The sequence below is a fragment of the Octopus sinensis genome, linkage group LG5 (assembly GCF_006345805.1).
Source record: "Octopus sinensis linkage group LG5, ASM634580v1, whole genome shotgun sequence".
NCBI lineage: Eukaryota > Metazoa > Mollusca > Cephalopoda > Octopoda > Octopodidae > Octopus > Octopus sinensis.
The window spans coordinates 26541339-26564048 of NC_043001.1; the positions used below are offsets into that span (position 1 = coordinate 26541339).

Consider the following 22710-nt stretch of genomic DNA (forward strand, 5'->3'; position numbering starts at 1 on the left):
GCTATCTTTAAATTTCTCATGATTTTAAGCTAAAATTTCTTTGTATTCTTCCATGGTATCTGTGAATCAAGTTGGAAGGTGGCAGTGGTATGGTTATAATTAAACTAGGTTGGACGATTTGACTGAGGACTGGCGAACCAGATGGCTACACCAGGCTCCAATCTTGATCTGGCAGAGTTTCTACAGCTCGATGCCCTTCCTAACGCCAACCACTCCGAGAGTGTAGTGGGTGCTTTTATGTGCCACCGGCACAAGGGCCAATCAGGCGGTACTAGCAACAGCCACGCTCATTATTTGTTGATCAAATATCAGCTCGTTATGCAAGTTTAATTTTTTTCAGAAAGACTGTTCTGAAAAACAAATTCTGTTTGTTTGTTTAGAGAAGTGTTTATATATGAGTACCCCACTGTATATTTAATATTATCTGCAGGATTTGTATTTTGTTGTGATAAGAAACAGAAATATTAAATAATATTTTTTTTCTTTCAGAAATTAACAAATGCAGCATATACAAAATTGCTACCAAAAACTGAAGAGACTCCACCTGCTCATTATTTCTGTTCTTTACTAAATATATCAATGTGTGAAATAACTGAACATTTAAATGAGGTATGTCATTTTATTCAAAATTGATTTGATTTTGGAACTCACTTAATTTTTAAAATTTTATTTTATTTTACTTAGAAACTTGACAAAAAGCAAAAAAGATTTTTTTTCTTGGAAAGTACTATTTCTCTACTTCTACAGGATTTGTGAAATAGCGAATTATGATAGCTACAGAAAACTAGTATTTAATTTAAATTTTAGCCAGGTAATGTTTATTTGGAGATGTCATTGGAAAGGCTCTCAAGGAGGACTGTGATGTTTGGTAAAATCTTAGAACTAAGACAAACCTTGTTGTTTGTGGGTAAAATAACAGATCTCTTTGACCCTTTAGCATTCAAACTATTCTGTCAAATGTAATGCTTATTTGTTCACATTGTTTTGAATTATCAAAATTATCTCATAGCTTTGAGATTTTGATGATGTGATTGCTTATTTTCAGAATGACATTTTTGGGTAGTTGTCAGATGTGGCTGGTTTGAACATAACACAGGTAGAATATTTGGGCTGGATATGGCCGGTTTAAATGCTAAAGGGTTTAGAGAGGTTATTGCAAAGAAGAGAAAGTGGTTGATGGAGTATTAGAATATTTAGAAGATTACTGCTTTTTATTAATACTACTCAGGTTTACTTGAGCTGACATAGATCATAGAAATACCAATTGGAACTTATGAGTAACTCATATGTCCAATACCATGTGTGCCTTGATTTATTTTGATTAGGGACCAATAAAAGAGAGAAGAAGGAATATTTAATATAGATTAAATACTTTGTTCAAAAGCTTTCTCCTCAGAACTGTAATGCTTTGAATTTACTTCAACCAAGTATATCATACAATCTCAGCATATAAAAATTTAAGAGGAACATCAACTTTGTAAAACATACCTGTCAGAGAAGGCTTGCAAAAATCATGAATGCCCAACTACCTCCTACTCTAACTAAATAATTGTCTCCTAGAAGCACAAGGCCTGGAATTTTGTGGGAGTGGGTTAGTTAATTACGTTGACTCTAGTGTTCAACTGGTACTTATTTTATCAACCCTGTAAGGACAAAGGGCCAAGTGGACCTTGGTGGCTTTTGAACTCAGAACATAAGGATGGACAAAATACCACTAAAAAAATAATTCCAGTGAATTACAGGTGACTCTAATTGATTTCTCAGCTGTAAAAACCTTGCCAGATTGGATTGGAGCCTGGTGCAACCTTCTTGCTTGTCAGCCCTCAGTCAAACCATCCAACCCATGCCAGCATGGAAAGCAGACGTTAAATGATGCGATGATGATGATGATTATGAAGATATTGTTTGCAAATGATTCCATGGAAATGAAATTTCACCTTTTGACACTTCAGCAAAAATTGTCATATTAATATCAAAGAAATTAACAAATATATCTTAATATCATGTATTCCATTAACTAATCTTTTTTATTTCTACAACATTTATCATTATATATGCATTAATTTAGAGATTTTTCTTCCATAAAACTGATATTCAACTTAACCATAAGCAACGTGTGACACATTTATGGTAAAGCAGTTGAAGTTTCTTGAAAATAAATTCTGTCAAATTTCATAGAATATTTATTAAGCTCTGTAATTATTTTATTCTTCAAATACCCCAAAATAAAATATTCTGAATTAGTTACACCAAGATTTTATTTTATTTTAAGTTTGATTTACTTTTTATAATTCCAGTTTACTGTGACTCTGTATAACCCATTGGCACAACTTGTATCCAATTGGGTACGGTTACCTGTTGTTGGTTCTAGTTATACTGTGCTAGGACCAGACTTGAACTCGGTTCAAACTCAAGTAAGTTTATACAAATTAATTCTTGTTTTATTGATATGTTGCTTTCACAAAGAATCTATTTGTATCATTTCAATTTTTCTCTTTTATTATTTTCTGTTCTGTGCTGCACAGCAAATTGTTCCATCCTTGGATGGTTTCAGTAACATATTAGTTTTCCTTTGAGAAGAGGCTGCTAGCTACTCACTTAGTCCTTCTCCATTTCTGGAGAAAGGGATGCCGTGAATAGTGACCACAGCCTCAACCTTTCTTGCAGTGCAGGGTAGCCAGCTAAGACAGGGAAAGAGATGGAGGGGAAGGGGAAAGAATCATCCTTATACTAGACCGATACATCATTTTTTGACCTTGGAATGATGAAAGGCAAAAGTAACTTTAGCAAGATTTGAACCATGGGCATAGAGAACTAGAACAAAATACCACAACCCATTCTATCAGCTAGTCTAATGACTGCCAATTGCCAATCCACTACTTTATTTGCATCAGTAATATATATTATACATTAATTACATATCATATAATTTAAAGCATATCTATATATATAAAACTGTAGTTGTGTGAGTGTCTGTCCCCTTCGATTTAGATTCCTAACTACTCCCACATTTTGCGGTGCAGTTTAACCAAATTCGGGTATCTTATAGTCGTGATTCATATCGAGCCCGTCTGAGTATTAGCGCGCGTCTACGATGAGTCTACGATTTTAAAAATAATTTAACATCATTTTTTATTCCATTTTAATGCATAATTTTTCGTGTGTCGATGGCGGCGGAGTTGGCGTCCATGGTCACACCTGCACCTGTTTACTTCTCCCCCTTCTTCCCTCCCTCGTGAAGCTGTTGGGAAGGGAGTGTAAGGAAATCAACGTCGTAAAGCGTTGTCAAGGAGACCAGCGTTCTTTTAGAACAACGACTTCATGGCTTGAAGACACCAAAACAGAAATGGCTAAGAAAGCCCGAATTGGCATCTATAAGGGAAGTAACTCTCTAAAAATGCTTATATAGTTATTTCCCTTACAAACCAGAGCAACGCCGGGCGATACTGCTAGTAACATATATAAATATAATTAGATAGATAAATAGAGAGAGCAACAGAAATAGGATAACAAAAGAATTAATGCAGGTATGCAGTTTGTGAATGACGTTACTGATGTAAGACCTGCCATATTTATTATAAATGACACAGTATACTACATAAGCCTGTAAACATATTTCCATATTGTTGCTATGTGTGAGCCACCTTCCAAATACGTGTCTTTTCAAGGAAGGTCTAGAGCAGTGTTTCTCAACCGTTTTTATCCTATAGACTCCCTTGATTACTGTTTCACTCAAATGGCCCTTCATAGCCATTTGATGTTTAAAAAATCCTGTTACATTTTTATAATTAAATATTATTGTGAATTGTATAAAAAATTGTTGAAACATTTTGTGTATTGTAGAAGTATTGTCAATTTATTGCACATAAATGTTAACAACTAAATCTTATATGGACCCCCAAGGGCCATATGGACTCCAGTTGAGAACTACTGGCCTGGAGTGGACCAGCTGTGTATTCACTCCCTACCTGTTGATCACTTGATGGGTTGCAGCAGCTGTTCTGTCATGAAACCATGGCAGTTTTAAAAAGCAAGTGGTTGTTGTCAGAGGTGTGAACCGTCTATGGAGTTATATTATCTAGCTGGTGTCTGGGCAAAGAATGCTGGGTAGCCATTATCCATGAGCACCCTAGGAACTACTTAGTGCTGGTGACTCTGTCACCTGCTCTGCTGCATTCTTACACAGATGATCTTGGCTTTTTTTTTTTAGGTAGGGCTGATCTCTAGTGTACAAATAGATCATTGCAGTCAGCTTTTCTTTTGACAATGGATGTCTTTTATTGAGCTGAGCTAATCAATACCACTTTTATTTATGCCAAAGAAAAGAAGCACAGAAACAATTATTGGTTTCCTCTCATCATCATCATGGCATCAATGTTGGTTTTATTCAATAAATTTTCCTTAGAGTATTTTGTCATGTATCTCAACTTTTTGTCATCTCATGTGAAGCCTAGTGTTCTGAGAGCTAAGATAACCAATTTGTTTTATCATCCAGGATTTAGCTCTATAATAATAATAATGAAATTATTGTATACAGTGCTCGGGTGCACCACATGTCAAAAGTGCATATAAAGCATATGTAGTAATGTACAAATGTCTGGGAAGTGAACAGTGTATGAGCCAGATACATGCTTGCGTGTGTATGGAGGGGAGAAAATCAGGTGTAGTGTTGGCGAATCTCAGGAAGCATGGATGTTTTGAAGGATGCAGTGCTCCGACAACTAACAACTGATGCCAGCAGTCTTTTCCATGCTTCAGCAACTCTTAGCGTGAAAAAATGTTTCCAAAAGTCATGGGAGCTGTGCTGTTTTCTGACTTTGTAAACATGTCCACGGGTGTCAGACAGGTGGAGCTTGAAAAGGTGCTCAGAGTTATTGTTACTAAGATGGTTAATAATTTTATGGGTGTCTGCCATGGGTACCTTCCAATAACTTGTGGGACCATTTTCCTTTTCCCCTTACATACTCAGTACAGTTCACTATCCTGTTTGGATATTTATACACATAACAGTAAAAGATGGTTTGGAAACCCTGTTATAAAAGCTGGCTTTCTGTAGTTATTTTAATTATGAAGTAGATAAGCGTAAACAATAGTTGAAATATGAAATTATTTACAAGTTTGTCAATAACAGAAATAATCTTCATATCTAAACTAGTAAAGAAAAACAAATGCCATTGGTAACTTAGCTGTCAGCATGAAGTTTAAACAGTTTACTGAAAAGAGCAGAAGAGCAAAGGCTGACTGTTTTATTTGCTATCAAATCATGTCATAATTATTGCTCTTGTTACATTCAGTACCTGAAACAATAAAATTTAAATGAATGTACAATGAAGATTGTCACAAAGGTGGTAGTCATAGCTTATTGTAGTCTGTCTCTCTCACACACACACATACATACATTATCATCATCATTTAACGTCTGTTGTCTGTGCTGGCATGGGATGGATGGTTTGACTGGGCTGGCAACACACACACACACATACATACACACACACATACGCACACACAGTCTCTCTATCTCTTACACACACACGTGCATTTGCACTATGGTTGGTAATGCTAAGGTGCATACTCCCCATATATGCATGTTTGTGCTTTTGTTTCTTTTATGGACGTGCTTAGATGTACATGTTTATGTTTTGTTGCTAATAGACCTCCATCTGATGGAGATTATATTTTGCTGTCATTTAATAGTCACAACATGGTCCAAGTTATATTAAACTGAGATGCATTAACAGGAAAAAATATAAACATTGACAAGGACTGGCACCTATTTTAATATATTTATCTAATAATTCATAGACGAGTGAGGGAATAAATGGCAAATCAGCTGATGGAAATATCTGGCTATGCAAGAAAAACAATCTTACAAACTTTCTTTCTTTCAGATGCAGAAAACATAAATCTATGCACAAACCACAAGAGACCCTCTCCTTTCTTTCAGGTTCAAAACTTTAAGGCTGTCACCATTAATGTCAGTACAATGAGAAGTGTTGTATTCAAAAGACAAGATTGAAGGCTATCTCAGCCAGACTCCTCGTGAGTAAGGGTGGGTATTAGTGATGGAATAGGTAGAGTTGGCATATTGTTAGCAGAGAAATGGATAAAGTAATTGAGGTAAATGGAGTATATGATAGAATGATTAAGTTTAAGCTAGTTATAGACGTAATAACAATAAGAGTTATTGTAGTATATACTAGCAGTATCGCCCGGCGTTGCTCGGGTTTGTAAGGGAAATAACTATATAAGCATTTTTAGAGAGTTATAGCCAAAAAATAGCAAAAAAATGCATTAAAAATGGAAAAAAATTATGGTAAATTTTTTTTAAATCGTTGACTCATCATAGATGCGCGCTAATACCCAGAAGGGCTCAATATGAATCACGACTATAAGATACCCGCTTTTGGTTAAACTGCACCACAAAATGTGGGAGTAGTTAGGAATCTAAATCGTAGGAGACAGACACACAACTTCACTTTTATATATAAATAAGATATCATAAACAAAGCTGGTAGATGAACAAAAGTCTCACTTTTATGAAGCCTTCCCACAGGTTGCCTTGGTAACATATATTGATAACCTTATCATTTCAGCTAGTTATTTTAATGTACATGTTGGGCAACATCATATCTTCTCTGGTGTATATGAAAAGATATGGGTATTGTATGAGGAATGAGAAGGGATCAAGACTCCCGGAATTCTGTGATACAAATGACCTAATCATTTATAACATGAGCTTCAACCTGATCATCTGCTGATCAGATGAATGCACATACCAGATAGACTTTATCCTCACCAAAAAATCAGACAAGTGGTTGTAGTTTTGAAGTTTTTTTTTTTGGTAAAGAATGTATCACTTAACCCTTTCATTACTGTATTTATTTTGAGATGCTCTGTGTTTCTTTCAATAACTTTAAGTATAACAAAGAATTTAGTAAAATAACTCAGTTATCATTAAGCTAGTGTTAGGAACATAAATTGTGACTAAGGTTTGGTGGAAGGTTTTAATTCAAACCTTATGAAAACAAGACATTTGTACCCAGAGCCAGAGGCGGTTTCAGCTGGGTTGGTAATGAAACATTGATTAGTGATTAGTGTCTTCCGAGTGAAAGTAAGATGGCCTCAAAGACAAATGAGTTTGGAGAAAGAAAACATAGAAGTTGATATAGTGCTCAGCCACTTGTAGATTCAGAGAAGTTTTAGCTGACACTTATGACGAGTGGGAGGTGGAGAGACTAACTTATAGCATAATGGAAAACTGACAGTTTCTGTGAAACAATTTCTTGTCAGCTACAAATGAGATCTGTGGTGAGTGCAAGGTCATAGTCAGATGGAAGGTAACTTAGGTGGAAGGCAGAATAACACTGTAGATAGAGCTATAAAAGCTTAGAGATAGGATTGGAAAAAAATGGAAGAAAGGGAGCTGCAGAGAGCAATACTAAGTAGCCACAGGAGAAGAGAAGGTAACGCATTTGTATATGTAGCTTGGGAAGAAACAGAAGGTAAAATGTTTGCACAAAGTTTGCAAAGAGAAGATCAGAGGTATGATGAGTTTCCAGATTGCAAGATGGTGTACATCTGAAAATTGAGATATCATTGGGGAGAAGCATATTTGGAATGATATTGAACCAAATGAAATTGAACCAAATTCGATGACTGGCACCCGTGCCAGTGGAGCGCTAACAGCTCCATCCAAGTGGGATCACTGCCAGAGCAGCTGTCTGGCTTCTGTGCCGGTGGGCATGTAAAAAGCACCATTCGAGTGTGATTGTTACCAGTGTCGCTTTACTGGCACTTGTGCCAGTGGCACGTGAACAAAACATTCAAGTGAAGTCGTTGTTAGTGCCACTGGACTGACTCCTGTGCAGGTGGCACGTAAAAAACACCATCTTGAGCGTGGCCATTGCCAGTACTGCCAGGCTGGCCCTCATGCCGGTGCCACGTAAAAGCACCCACTACACTCTCGGAGTGGTTGGCATTAAGAAGGGCATCCAGCTGTAGAAACTCTGCCAGATCAAGATTGGAGCCTGGTGCAGCCATCTGGTTCACCAGTCCTCAGTCAAATCGTTCAACCCATGCTAGCATGGAAAGCGGATGTTAAACGATGATGATGATGATTGGTTCATTGGCTCTTACCAATGCTGAAAAGTAAAAGGCAAGGAAGTGCTTTAGTAAGACGTTGTTGAATGAGCAAAATGCTATGGAGAGAGATAGCTATTCGAAGTAAACCTAACAGAGGGACCAGCCATTGAAGTTGACTAGAGCATGGTAGATAGAATGATTAAGGATATGAAGGCCGGGGATGCAGCTGAATCATTATGTACTGTAGATGAGATGCTAAAAATATCTGGCAACATAAGCCACTTGCATAGTCAGTCAGTACAGGAAAGTGTCACAGCCAACAACTGGCTTAGAAGTATCATTCTTAACTGCTACAAGAGCAAAGAAGAGACAGGAAACTACAGAGGTATGAGATTGATGGACCTGGTTCTGTAATTTACTAAAAGAGTTACAGTGCAACTGGGTAAGAGCAGAATTAACCTAAAACTATTAATATTAATGCTTTTTATATTGTTTTAAAATATGCTTATCAGAAAATATATATATTTCTAGGTTATAACCATCAGTTCTTCAACTAAAAGAATTCCAGAACGGAGACTATCTAAAGCACAGAACATATTGGTTTTCGAAGTAAAGATCCGGCCTTTAGGCTTTGCAACTTATTTTGTGCAAACGACTAAAAGTAAGTTGGATACAAACTCTACTTTTTTTGTAATGAAAATGATTATCTCTTTTATTGTTGGTAAGAAAGTGTTTGAACCAGTTCCTCATTCCTCAGTGGAGTTGGATAAGATTATAAGAGTGCTTAACTAAATTCATTTCAGCATTTAGTTTTGGATTTCTATAGGTGTGAGCATGACGATGAGGTGAAGAAGACTGGTTTCTAATCTCACATGGTCTCAGGTTCTCTTCACTTTTGGCACATAGGCAAGCACATTCTCCATAGCATCAGACTGACCAATGCTTTGAAAGTGAATTTGTTAGATAGAAACTGTACATATTCTGTCATTTCTCTGTCTGTCTGTCTCTCTCTTTTACGTGCCACTGGCACGGGTATCTTAACCTACAATTTCCATTTGATTTTTATTTTGATGTTGGTGTTAACGTACTTGACTCAATAGGTCTCCTCAAGAACAGCGGGTCATGAACTCATGAAGTGAGTTCATAGCTCGCAGGACGGTTGCTGTGCTAACCTTGGATCATAGAGTGACCCACTGTTCTTGAGACCTATTGAGTCAAGTACTATATATATGTGTGTGTGTGTGTGTGTGTGTATATATATATATATATATATATATATATATATATATATATTAATTGAAGTGTATAGTATTATATATTCATTATGGCTGATCTTACCAATCAGTTTCACGTTAGGGATTCAACAAAGTGTTAGGTAACAGTCCGATTATGAAACCTTGCACTTTTCAGAGATAGCTGTTACACGTTAAATGTTAATATATATCATCATTGTATGTGTATGTGTGTATGTATATATATACACACACACACACATATATATTGTTGTGTCACTCTGTTGGTTATGATGATGTGGGTTCCAGTTGATCCGATCAACAGAACAACCTGGTCGTGAAATTAACATACAATTGGCTGAACACTCCACAGACACATGTACCCTTAATATAGTTTTCAAGGAGATTCAGTGTGACATAGCGTGCCAAGGCTGGCCCTTTGAAATACAGGTACAACAGAAACAGGGAGAAAGAGTGAGAGAAAGTTGTGATGAAAGAGTACAGCAGGGTTCACCACCTACCCCTGCTGGAGTCTCATGGAGCTTTAGGTGTTTTCGCTCAATAAACACTCACAACCCTGGTCTGGGAATTGAAACCACAATCCTACGACCATGGGACTGCTGCCTTAACCACTGGGCCTTTGCACCTCCACACACACACGTGTGTGTGTGTGTGACTGGAAATGTAACTTTTATTCTATGGCAGTCACATTACACTGTTTCATATGTGCTGGATTTTCCTGTTTTATTTAATCTCTTAATGATTATGAATCAGTTTGTATGTGGGCACTCGACCTGCTGGAAATAACAGCTATATCTCCTTTATATCACACACCATTCTGTGAAAAATGGAAAAGGCATATTAGATAATTTGATAGTGTATCTACACTCTGTTGGGGGAAAAAAAATGAATACTCAGTGATTGATTATGGCTGAATATCTTTGATCAGTCAACCTGGAGCTTAACACAACAAAAACTTAATTGTTTCAGAAAATATTTTTTCTTTACTTTTATTTTTGTAAATTATAATGAAATAAGACACATTAGATACAAGAAATGAATTGATTATTAAATGTTTTATCTTTTATATTTTTATAGGTGATGATGCCATTCAGAGGACATTATCACAAGTAATTCCTGTAGATCTGGGTACAGACTTTGAGATCAAAAATGATGTAAATATATTCTAATTTTCTTTTTGTGCCTCTCATGAAATTTCCTTAATTATAATTAGTAACCTAACTAGATATCTAATTCTTGAACAAATCTGAAATGCTCTATAGAATTTATATTTTTATAAAGATATATGAACAAGAACTAGGGTCTCCTATATTGGAAAATATAGGATGATGATGCCCTTGAATAGTAAGACAATTATTTGAGATTATACACTGTCTGATTTAACAAAATCACATAGACTGATAATTAACTGTGTTTACTTAATAACCATTTAGTCTATGATCATCACTGAAAGCAATGCATGAATGCCTCTGTTACCCTGTTTTTGTGGTAGATTGAATCTGTCATCACCATCAGGTACTTAGGTGTTTTAAGAGAGGTCCAATCTGTTGCAAACATTTGAATGTCTTGAATCAACAGATAACAGATTCACTCATGTAAAGTGTGAATCATGTTTTTTGTTGTTGTCTTTCTCTTCCTTCTTTCACCAGTCACAGAGGCCTTATAAACAACCATCTGCATTGTCTTACTTTCTATAGCTAAGCTATGTGAAAAATATTTAAAAATTGTGGACAAATAATTTTAACCCTTTAGCATTTAGACTGGCCATATCCAGCCCAAATATTCTACCTATTTTATGTTCAGACTGACCATATGTGGCCTCACACATCCAGCTGACCATTTCATTACAGAAGTAAACAATCACATCACAGTTTTGGGGGACACAAATACTTAGTGGTCCTTTTAGTCTGGCTCTCTACCATTTATGTTGTTACCTTTTACTGACCAGTTTAATGAGACAAAAACCTTTAGGTTGGTAGTTAATTATTTATTAACTGTTGATTTTATAATTATTGTGGTTCCAGCACTAATACCAGCTTAATGACTGGCACAAATAAGACCTCCATATGCTGCAATATGAAAAGGTTTTGAAAGAGTAAGCACACTGCTTCATCAGTTGTGCAGGGTAACAAAAAATGTGCTCAGATCTTAGGTAGAGAGGTGTGTTTGAAAAATATATTGCAGTCTTCACCCAAAAAGCCTGCAACTTGTTCTGGGAGATGCTGGGTGGGAGTACAAAAGATGCACCTCTCAGGACTCCAAAATGGATCCAGAGGGAACAACAATTAGTGATCGAAAATTTTTCTGCTGTTAGGACCCAATGAAGGAATAGCAGGTGAAGATGGATGGATAGATTTTATAATTGTTATTTTTATAATATGATTATCTTTGTTGTTGCTTTGTTATTTTAAAACTATTCACATTTGAAGATTTTTTTCCTCCAAATTTTTCTCTTAACAGAAAATCGCAATTAGTTTCAATGGAAAAACTGGTCGCATGCAAGGAATTTCCAACCTTGAAAGTAAGATATCAGCATCTGTGGTACAAGATTATTATTATTATATTGGTCATCCTGGTAACAACTCCGACACTGATACTCAAGCGTCCAACAATTATATTTTCAGACCTTTAAACAACACACCATCTAGTGTAAATTACTTAATGCCTGTGAAGAGTCACATAGTAAAAGTAAGTTACATTTCAATAAATTCCTTAGATGGATTCTTATGCATGAGACATTTATATAAACACAGAGTGCTTGGAGAGTACAGATGTAGGTATGAGATGTTTTGGCAGAGCCGTTTTGACATCACCTATTTGGTGTTGTTGATTTGATATAGTCCTGAGATTAGATCGGGTACTGGGGCAAGTTATTAACTAGTTATCCCAAAATATATTTATCTATGCTGACGTTACCCCATGGATTTGAAAGGAAGAAAATCATAGATTCTTTGAATTTAAAAGGTTTATTGAATCTATTTATATGGAGAATACAGTTATAAATATCAAAAGTATAAAACAAATGCAATAAAATAAATTAATATCCTCATTATGAAACAAAAGGATTTTTCTAGAAACTTTTTCAGTTCATGTTTTGGAGAAATGATATTGTTTCATTTTTGTTACAATTACATCAAAGTTGGGGCATTTTGATGTCAGAACAATTTGGATACAGTCTTCGGGATTTGCTTTGTTTTTATGTTCGTTCAAGGAAAATCCTTGTTTGCAAAGGTAGGTTGTTGCAAAAGGCAGCAACTTTTTGACTGCCTCCTCATGCCAGAAGAAAAATTTCTGTCGTAACAAGGAACATGTTTTTTATATAATTTTACTTATGTCTAATAAGTCCTCATTACCCCCCAAGAATTTCATTTTTACCCGGTTTGCTGATCCCTGCATTAGATCATCATCACGATCATCATCATCGTTTAGCGTCTGCTTTCCATGCTAGCATGGGTTGGACGGTTCAACTGGGGTCTGGGAAGTCAGAAGGCTGCATCAGGCCCTGTCTGACCTGGCAATGTTTCTACGGCTGGATGCCCTTCCTAACGCCAACCACTCCATGAGTGTAGTGGGTGCTTTTTATGTGCCAGACGAGGCTGGCAAACGGCCACGATTGGATGGTGCTTTTTACGTGCCACCGGCATGGAGGCCAGGCGAGGCTGGCAACAGTTACAATTGGATGGTGCTTTTTACGTGCCACCGGCACAGAGGCCAGGCGAGGCGGCGCTGGCAACGGCCATGTTCGGATGGCTCTCTTACGTGCCACCGGCACTGGTATCACAGCTACAATTTCCATTGATGTTGATCGATTTTGATTTTGATGTTTTAATGTTTTTCTTGTTCTCTCTCTCTCTGTCTATCTGTGAGAGGGAAAGTGTTTATGTCAGTTGTGTTAAATTAATAAATTTTTTACTTTTATTTTGGATATGATATACCTTTATTTGAATAAGAAAAGAGAAACTGATTAAATTTTAAAAAAAATTAAAGTATTGAAAAAGTGAGTTGATCTTTCACTTTAGAAAAATATAAGTGAAATAAGAAATCAACCGGTGAAACAGCTACCCCCAAATCCCTTCAACAAGGAAACAAAGACAAAGAAAAAGAGAATTAAACAATGAAAACAAAGGTGGGTGGGGAAGGAGTAAGAGGCTGTACATCCCAGTCTGAACAGTGTGCTCAGCCATACTCTTAAACATAATAGCAAAAGTATTGCCACAGAGAATAGCTAGTGACACTTGTATGTGTTTACTTATTTCTTTACTACCCACAAGGGGCTAAACATAGAGAGGACAAACAAGAACAGACAAACGTATTAAGTCGATTATATCGACCCCAGTGCATAACTGGTACTTATTTAATTGACTCCGAAAGAATGAAAGGCAAAGTCGACCTCGGAATTTGAACTCAGAATGTAACGGCAGACGAAATACCGCTAAGCATTTCGCCTGGTGTGCTAACGTTTCTGCCAGCTTGCCGCCTTTTATATACGCCGCCGTATATGTGTATGTGTTTACCTCCAACACCAAAACAAGCCCAATATGTCAGATTATTGGTATCCAAACAACTATTGTCTCATTCCATGCACGACAGCTGAGCCATTAGGGTATCTGGCAACAAGTTGAGAGATCAGTGGTTTATTTCTGTTCATGAGCACTTGTTTCTTTCCAATGGTTTCCATTTACTTTGTTGCACATAAGACATAGGTACCACAAGGTAGGAGCGCCAAGTCAGTGATGGTGCCTCTACGTGGTCTCTCGACTTGCTAGAAACAGCAGTCAAAAGCAGCAACAACACAGTAAAAACTATAAATGTGTCATTACCTGGCTGTGTTGAGAAAACAAGTTGAAGAGGAGTGGGTTCTGCTCTGTTAAGACTTGTTGTTGCCCATAATTTAATTATTATTGAGAACCCTGAGAGAAAAGTTGGGCATAAGAAGCCTCAAGTGTGGTGTGCAAGAGAGACGACTGCACTGGTATGGCCATGTGTTATGTATGAATGAGGACAGCTGTGTGAGGAAGTGCCACCCCCTAACTGTGGAATGAACCTGTGGAAGAGATAGACCTACGAAGACATGAGATGAGGTGGTGAAGCATCACCTTCAAACACAGGCTTTAAAGAAAAAAGGCACTGGTGTTGATTCATTCAACTAAAATCCTTCAAGGTGGTGCCCCAGTATGGCCACAGTCTAATGACTGAAACAAGTAAAAGATAAAAGATATTCATTTCATAAGTTTTGCAAATTTAGTGGAAATAACTTTCGATATGTTTTGAATTTTCTTCTTTCCGAAAATGGCTTCATCAATAATATTTTCATATGTTACAGGTCAAAAACATCACATCATTGGTTATTGTCTATTTTCCATGATGACATGGGTTGGGTGGTTCGACAGGATCCAATGAGCTTCAGAGCATCACGCTGCACTGTCAGCTTTGGCATGGTTTCTATGACTGGATGCCCTTCAGAGTATCATCTACTTTGCTGTGTGTACTGGAAATGCTTTTTGAGTGATACCAGCACAAGCAAGGTCACTGAGTAACTTACAAAACAAAGAAAAAGAAAATAAAGGAAAAATAAAGGAAAAACAATATATTTGAGAGAGGGGCAGGTGGCTTTATGTCAGGTGTTGAAGAAGGTATTCATGTACATGATTTTGTGAGAAATGTGTCTGTTTTGCTTTACAAGGTCAAACTCTATAGAAAAGAAGGCTTGGGAGAATTAACAAGATATTCTTATGCTAATATTGTTTTATTTTTAAATAATAGTCTTTCCTTTATCGTATTCTTTCATTCTTATACTTGTTTCATTCTGGGTTTAGTCAATCAAATTGATGCCTGTACTTATATTAAGTCTGGTACTTATTCTGTTAGTCTTTTTTTTTTGCTGAATAGCTAAGTCATAGGGGCGTTAATAAATTAATACCAGTTGCTAGGCAGTAAGAGACACAAAGACATGCATGAATGCAAATACACTGACACTCTCTCTCTTTCACATGCATGTGTGCACATGCACACACACACACACATTCACACTCACTCATTCACTTGTGAATGATAATAATTCATGAGGTGCATGTAGAACAATGAAAGTCCAAACAATAATGTATCTAATATATTCTGGCAGAATGTGAATATCTGATTGCTGTTGTTTTTCATCATCAGCAAACACCTTCTCTCTTTAAAATAATAAAATAATAATAATGAAATTATTGTATACAGTGCTCCAGTGCACCACAACTTGTCAAAAGTGTGTATAAAGCATATGCAGTAATGTACAAATGTCTGGGAAGTGAACAGTGTATGAGTCAGATACATGCTTGTGTGTGTATTGGAAAGGAGAAAATCAAGTGTAGTGTTGGCGAATCTCAGGAAGCATGGAAGTTTTGAAGGATGCAGTGCTCTGACAACTAACAAATGATGCTGGCAGTCTATTCCATACTTCATCAACTCTTAGCGTGAAAAAAATTGTTTCTGAAAGTCATGGGAGCTGTGCTGTTTTCTGACTTTGTAAACATGTCCACGGGTGTTAGACAGGTGGAGTTTGAAAAGGTGCTCAAAGTTATGGTTAGATCGGTGATTGTCAATTTTTGCTTATCGACTCCTTTGATTTCTGAGAAATCAAGGTAAAGTTATTGTTAGATTATATTAATTGAAAGTTATGATGATTTAATTCTCCCAGAACGATTTTCTTTTTACAGGGACCACTTGTTCAAGAAGTTCATCAAGTATTCTGCCCTTGGATTACTCAAGTTATACGACTATATAAAGGTTCCAATTTTGCCGAAGTTGAATGGACTGCTGGATCAATCCCCATTAAGTGAGGAATTCTATTTATAAAATAGGGATTTTTTTCATATTCATTTCCTAACTTTTGCTAATTTAGAAGAAATAACAACATTAAAAATATTTCGTTTTTGGATTTAGTTTGCAAGATTCTTTATATATGTGAGTTCGTGTGTTGAAGCATATTCTGTTGTGTCTGGGGAGAGTAATTTTCTTGTTGTGCCTTATAATGTAACACACTCACCGGTAAAATTTCCACTTATTTCTACTGAAAAGGTTGCAAGACGCAATGAAAATTTTAGGAAAATAAAAATAAGAAATAAGTGGAAATTTTACCGGTGAGTGTGTTACATTATAAGGCACAAAAAGAAAATGACTCTCCCCAGACACCACAGAACATTAAAAATGTTTTGAATTTTTTATTTTTCTGAAATAATAATCATAATAATCATTATTAGTTAGTGTCTGTTTTCCATACTGTCATGGACTGGACAGTTTGACATGATTAAATAGGCCAGAGGCCTGTGTTGTGATCTAAATATAAAGAAGAGGAAAGATCTGAGGGTAGAGTCCTAGTGTGCTTTTACTTGTCCTAATTCTGGACTGAACTTTTATGTCCTACCATTTCTATGCATAGTTTGAACTACTCCCATGAGCCATTTATTTCATATGTGCTACTTTGATTAAAAAAGAAAAATGCCAGTAAATTGAAAGAAACAAAAAAATGTAGACATCATCATCATCATTTAATATCTGTTGTCCATGTTGGCATGGGTTGGACGGATTGACCAGGGCTGGTAATGTGAGGGTCTGCACCAGACTCCAGTCTGATTTGGTATGGTTTCTAGGGTTGGATGCCCTTCCTAATGCCAACCAATCTGAGAGTGTAATGGGTGCTTTTACATGCTACTGGCACAGGTGCCAGCTGCATGCCACCGGCAAGGGTGCCAATTGCATGACACCAGTATCCGCCATGACAACAATTTCACTTGGCTTGATGGGTTTTCTTCTCAGGCATGGTACATTGCCAAAGGTCTCAGTCATTTGTCATTGCTTCAATGAGGCTCAACACCTGAAAGATGCTTTTTATGTGCCTCTGGCATTGGCCATATTGCCTCCAGAGACCCAACACTCAAAAGGTGCTTTTTACATGCCACCAGTATTGGCCACATTGTCTTCAAGAGACCCAACATTTCAAAGGTGCTTTTTACATGCCACTGGCATTGGCCACATCGCCTCTAGGTGGCCCAATGCTTGAAATGTGCTTTTTATGTGTCACTGGCTCGGGAGCCAGTTACATGACACCAGTGTCATCCACAACTCCGATTTCACTTGGCTTGATGAGTCATCTCAAGCACAGCAAGAAGAGAGAAATGTGGCTATAAGAAAGAAATTAGGCTAAACAAAGTTAGTCAATAACAACTGTTATACTGAAACACGGTTGGTCAATAAAGTCTTTTATAAGAAAAATTACTAATATTCATCTCTACATCATCATCATTGGTGTCAACATTTATGCATCCTTTCTATGTTGGCATAGATTGGATGAGTCTTTTCTACTCTTTTAGATGTATTGGGGAACAATATCTCACTAATAAGTTTAATTTTTGGCTTGATTTGTATTGTTTTCTTATTGCCAACCACTTTACAGAGTGTACTGAGGGCATTTATTTTTGTGGACTAGCACTACAGAACCTGTTAAAACTAAAGTATCCTCCAAACCCTACTCTTAGCAGAGTGATCCCATTATTTAATAACTTTAACTGTTGTCATATTAATGAAAATACATTGTGAAAGGCAAATTTAATGTGGTATTAAATCATCATCATCATTTAATGTCCGTTTCCCATGCTGGCATGGGTTGGATGGCTTGACAGGAACTAGCAAGCCAGGGCCCATACCAGGTTCCAGTCTATTTTGGCTTGGTTTTTACAGTTGGATGCTCTTCTAAAGCCAACCACTTTACAAAGTCTACTGGTGCATTTTATGTGACACCATCATCAGTGCTGTTTATGTGGAACCATTACCAGTGCTGTTTATGTGGCACCAGCACCAGTATTTTTTACCAGCAGCAGAACTTTTTATGTGTCACCAGTACCAGTGCTTTTTATGTGGAATCAGCACCAGTGCTTTTGTGCATGGCACCAGCACTTTTTATGTGGAATCAGCACTTTCTATGTAGCACCAGCACCAGTACTTTTTATGTGACAGCAGTGCTTTTTACATGGCACCTGCACCTCTGCTTTTTATGTGACCCTGTCACCAGTGCTTTTTATGTGACACCAGAACCAGTGCTTTTTATGTAACAGCAGCACCTCTACTTTTTACATGGCCCCATCACCAGTGCTTTTTATGTGGCACCAGCATCAGTGCTTTTTACATGGCACCAGCACCTGTGCTTTTTACATGGCCCCAGCACCAGTGCTTTTTATGTGGCACCAGCATCAGTGCTTTTTACATGGTGCCAGTACCTCTACTTTTTACATGGCCCCATCACCAGTGCTTTTTATGTGGCACCAGCACCTATGCTTTTTGTGTGGAACCAGCCTCTCATGGACGATTTTCCTCAGCCTCCAATAAATTATGTTTTTAAACATAGCAATTCTGTAAGATATATTATTTCAGGATGAATACACCACAGTTAATTTGCGTTTCATGATGTCTTTACATTGTCTGATAGATAGATAACTGTCATCTTCTAATACGGCTTCCGTTGTATGTAACAGATTTTAACAGTTGTATTTTGGTGATGGCTTTTAAATTTGATTTTATTTTCTGTTACATTTACCATTTATTTACTCTATCACCACCTAATTCTTATAACATTTGTTTACAGTGACGATAAAGGAAAAGAAATAGTTGTTTCGTATCAAACTAATCTTAAGACAAACAACATGTTCTACACTGATGCAAATGGAAGACAAATTATGGAGAGAAAGTGAGTACTAGACAGTTTTAATGTATCTTCAATATTTACTCCTTTCCTTTTTATCATGTGATTAAGTATTTTCTATGACTGATCAAATGTTTAGTTTGGTGACAAATATTCACTATAATAACTATATACTGTAAGATTACTAATCGGACTCTTAATATATTCTGTCCAAATATTTACTATAGATAATTAAGTGTTTACTCTAACTCTGCTTGCTAAATAAAATACTCATTGTTTTGACTGGAATCTTAACAATATCATTGCTATTAATTTGCATTCATGTCACATTAAAAGAAAGGAAAGCAAGTCAACAAGGTAACTCACTCTGTTAGAAATTGTAACCAAGTCTCCCCTAAACCAAGAACAGATGTCTTACTGAAAAGGAGATACATGGCTTCTCCAACTGGAAAGAGAGAGAGGGAGAGGTAGTGAGGGCATATTCTCATAATCATCATCATCATCGTTTAATGTCTGTTTTCCATGCTAGCATGGGTTGGATGGTTTGACCTGGGTCTGGGAAGCCAGGAGGCTGCACCAGGCTCCAGTCTGATCTGGCAGTGTTTCTACAGCTGGATGCTCTTCCTAACACCAACCACTCCATGAGTGTAGTGGGTGCTTTTTATGTGCCACCAGCACAAAGGCCAGAGGAGGCTGGCAATGGCCACGATTGGTTGATGCTTTTTACGTGCCACCAGCATGGAAGCCAGCCAAAGCGGTGCTGGTATTGGCCATGTTCAGATGGTGCTTATGTGCCACCGGCACGGATATCACAACTACAATTCCATTTGATTTTTATTTTGATGTTGATTCTCAAAATATAAGGTAATTATGAGAGATAGAATAGAGATAGAGCACTATAAAAGGGTGAGTAGGTTGGTAAGTTTGTAAGTGTGTGAAAACAGTAACAGATGATTGGAGATGGAGATTGAGGTGAATGCAGTGAATATCAGTTTGGGATGGGGAGTGAAGGAAACAAGATTCATACACACACGTGTGTGTGTGTGTGTGCATGTTTTTTTTTTTTTTCTTTTCACTTGCTGCAGGAAGGGGTAGTGCCTGTGGTCTTTGCAAGCCCTTTTAGACCAATAAAATCGATGCTATTTATGCTCATTTTGAACTTTTGAGAAGCCAATATTGGGTTGTCTGGAAAGTTCATGCCGATTTTTAAAGGAAAGAAAAAGGTCAATAAATACTTGCCATTACATTTTTAATCAACCAAATATGAACCATTTTGTTGCACAATGTGTCTCCATCTTTCCTTTAACTTGAAAATACCCTCTTCCCAGAATTGAGGTGGTTTCATGGTCAAGAATTCATCAAGGTATCTATTTACGTCATCCAAGGAAATGAAATTTTTACCATTAAGACTATTCTGCAGAGACCTGAATAAGTGGAAATCCAAAGGAGCAATATCTGGTGAATATGGAGGGTGGGGTAACACATCCCAGCCGAGCTACAGCAATTTTTGTCTGGTTCCCAAAGCATCAAGTGCCGAAAATGAACTTTCTTATCTTCCATTTTAAAGGATTACAGAATTAATACAAGTTATAGGAACATAAACCTTCTTCCACAAAAAGATAGCTTAAACTATGCTCTAAATGGAGGTGTAGTCAAATCCTATTTTATGGACTCAATAATGTTCTAAAATAAGTCGAAAGGTAAGCTACTATAAATCGGCATGAACTTTCCGAACAACCCAGAATTTGCAGGAAAGACATGAGCATGGTAATAATTTCAGAGGGCAGATGTTCTGGGAAGGAAAGAATGATGCTTAGGGTTGGACATCACATGGATGATGAGAGGAAAAGAGATGAGCAGAGAAAGAGATGAGCAGAGTGGACATACCTGTAGGAAGGTGGCAAGCACCCACGCAGCTCCAAGAAGCAGAGATCATTATTGTAGTGGTAGGAAAGGCAGTGAAAGGTGACAGAACACTTGTGGAGCAGAAGTTGGAGTATATCTGAGTGATTTTATTGCTGCCCCATATGTGAAAGCAATACTATATGTGTGTGTGTTGAGATTCATCTGTTTTATTTAAAAAGTGTATTTGTTGGTATTCTGTTATATATTTTAAAGGTAATTCTTTCTTATTTTATGCATTCGTCCATACTACAAAAGCCAGCCTTCCATAGTTGAATCTACACAGAAAACTCTGGCTATTCTCTTTTAATAAACTTCTTGACTTTCAAATACCAACTGTATGTAATTAAGGACATCCAGTTCCTATATGAGAATGGAGGAGGAGAATGAGAGTGAACAAAGATGTGTGCACTAATGGTAGTAATATTTTTCTTTGATAATTGCTATAATATAACTGGTACATTATTTCATGTATGTAGGGTTAGGGAGAAAAAAAAACAACAAAGTACATAAATGAATTAATAAAGAGAATTCTTTTATTATTTTTAATATATTTTATTTTCACTGCAGACTTAATTACCGACCTACCTGGACTCTAAAAATTTCTGAACCCATTTCTGGCAATTATTATCCTGTCAACACCAAGATATTCATCAAAGTAAGTCAGGAAAAATTGTTAATCTCATGAGTATGTGTTTGCATTTTGGTAACTAGATCAAGAAATTCATATCAAGGTTTGATGCTAGTGTCTAAGCAGAGATATAGGTAATTCTCAGTAGGCATAAAGACTGAATGGTATTAAGTCACTCCAAAACATTTCACTCTCTGGTTCACAGATGTGTTTTCTGCTCTCTCTATATATTTTGCTATATCACATTTGTCTCTGTTCCTCAGGGTTGATTGGTCTCATGCCATCTTCAGCCGGACACTTATGACTCACCTGTCTCTCCCACTTCTTATTTCTTTATTGCCCACAAGGGGCTAAACATAGAGGGGGAAAACAAAGACAGACAAAGGGATTAAGTCGATTACATCAACCTCAGTGCATAACTGGTACTTAACTTATCGACCCTGAAAGGATGAAAAGCAAAGTCGACTTTGGCGGAATTTGAACTCGGAACGTAACGGCAGACGAAATACCTATTTCTTTACTACCCACAAGGGACCAAACACAGAGAGGACAAACAAGGACAGACAAATGGATTAAGTCGATTGTATCGACCTCAGTGCGTAACTGGTACTTATTTAATTGACCCTGAAAGGATGAAAGGCAAGGTCAACCTCGGCAGAATTTGAACTCAGAACGTAGTGGCAGACGAAATACCGCTAAGCATTTCTCCCAGTGTGCTAGCGTTTCTGTCACCCACACTGTAACCTCATATGCATAGGCCCCATATTAACTACTATGCTCAAGTCTTCCTTCCCAGAATATTGGTTCTCTAAAATTCCTTTCAACGTATGGCTAGCAAAAAATTTGGCAGCAGATATGGAAATAAGGTCCATAAAAAGCTTTTGTATTTTGGTTGATAGACGACTTTAGTCTTTTTAATGGTTGATGGTTATTCCAAAGGACTTAGCTGTTTTTAGTTACAAGGTACCTCATGTCATTCACTGAATGTGTTTAAGAGTTTGCCAAAAAAATGCTTTTTTCAATTCTGTATGTGCATGGAACTTTTGGAGATAGTATCTTGATGATGGTCTATTCTCAAGGAAGTAGTCCTGGAAAGCAACCCAGAGAAAAGCTTAAGAAATTGACAAATCGTACTGTGACATTGTTCTCAGGAAACCTTCATTGGTGTC

The 22710-nt window shown here is 37.0% G+C and overlaps 1 protein-coding gene across 1 annotated transcript in view; it reads left to right on the plus strand.

Annotated features, from left to right (window-relative positions):
- Positions 1 to 22710, plus strand: part of LOC115211875 (lysosomal alpha-mannosidase) — a 61133-nt gene that overhangs the window by 30689 nt on the left and 7734 nt on the right. The window contains exons 13-20 of the mRNA XM_029780613.2: positions 490 to 609; positions 2298 to 2414; positions 8614 to 8743; positions 10413 to 10489; positions 11796 to 12023; positions 16031 to 16149; positions 18952 to 19053; positions 21481 to 21568. Coding sequence (XP_029636473.1) covers positions 490 to 609; positions 2298 to 2414; positions 8614 to 8743; positions 10413 to 10489; positions 11796 to 12023; positions 16031 to 16149; positions 18952 to 19053; positions 21481 to 21568 — 981 coding nt within the window. The remainder of the gene's footprint in view (positions 1 to 489; positions 610 to 2297; positions 2415 to 8613; positions 8744 to 10412; positions 10490 to 11795; positions 12024 to 16030; positions 16150 to 18951; positions 19054 to 21480; positions 21569 to 22710) is intronic.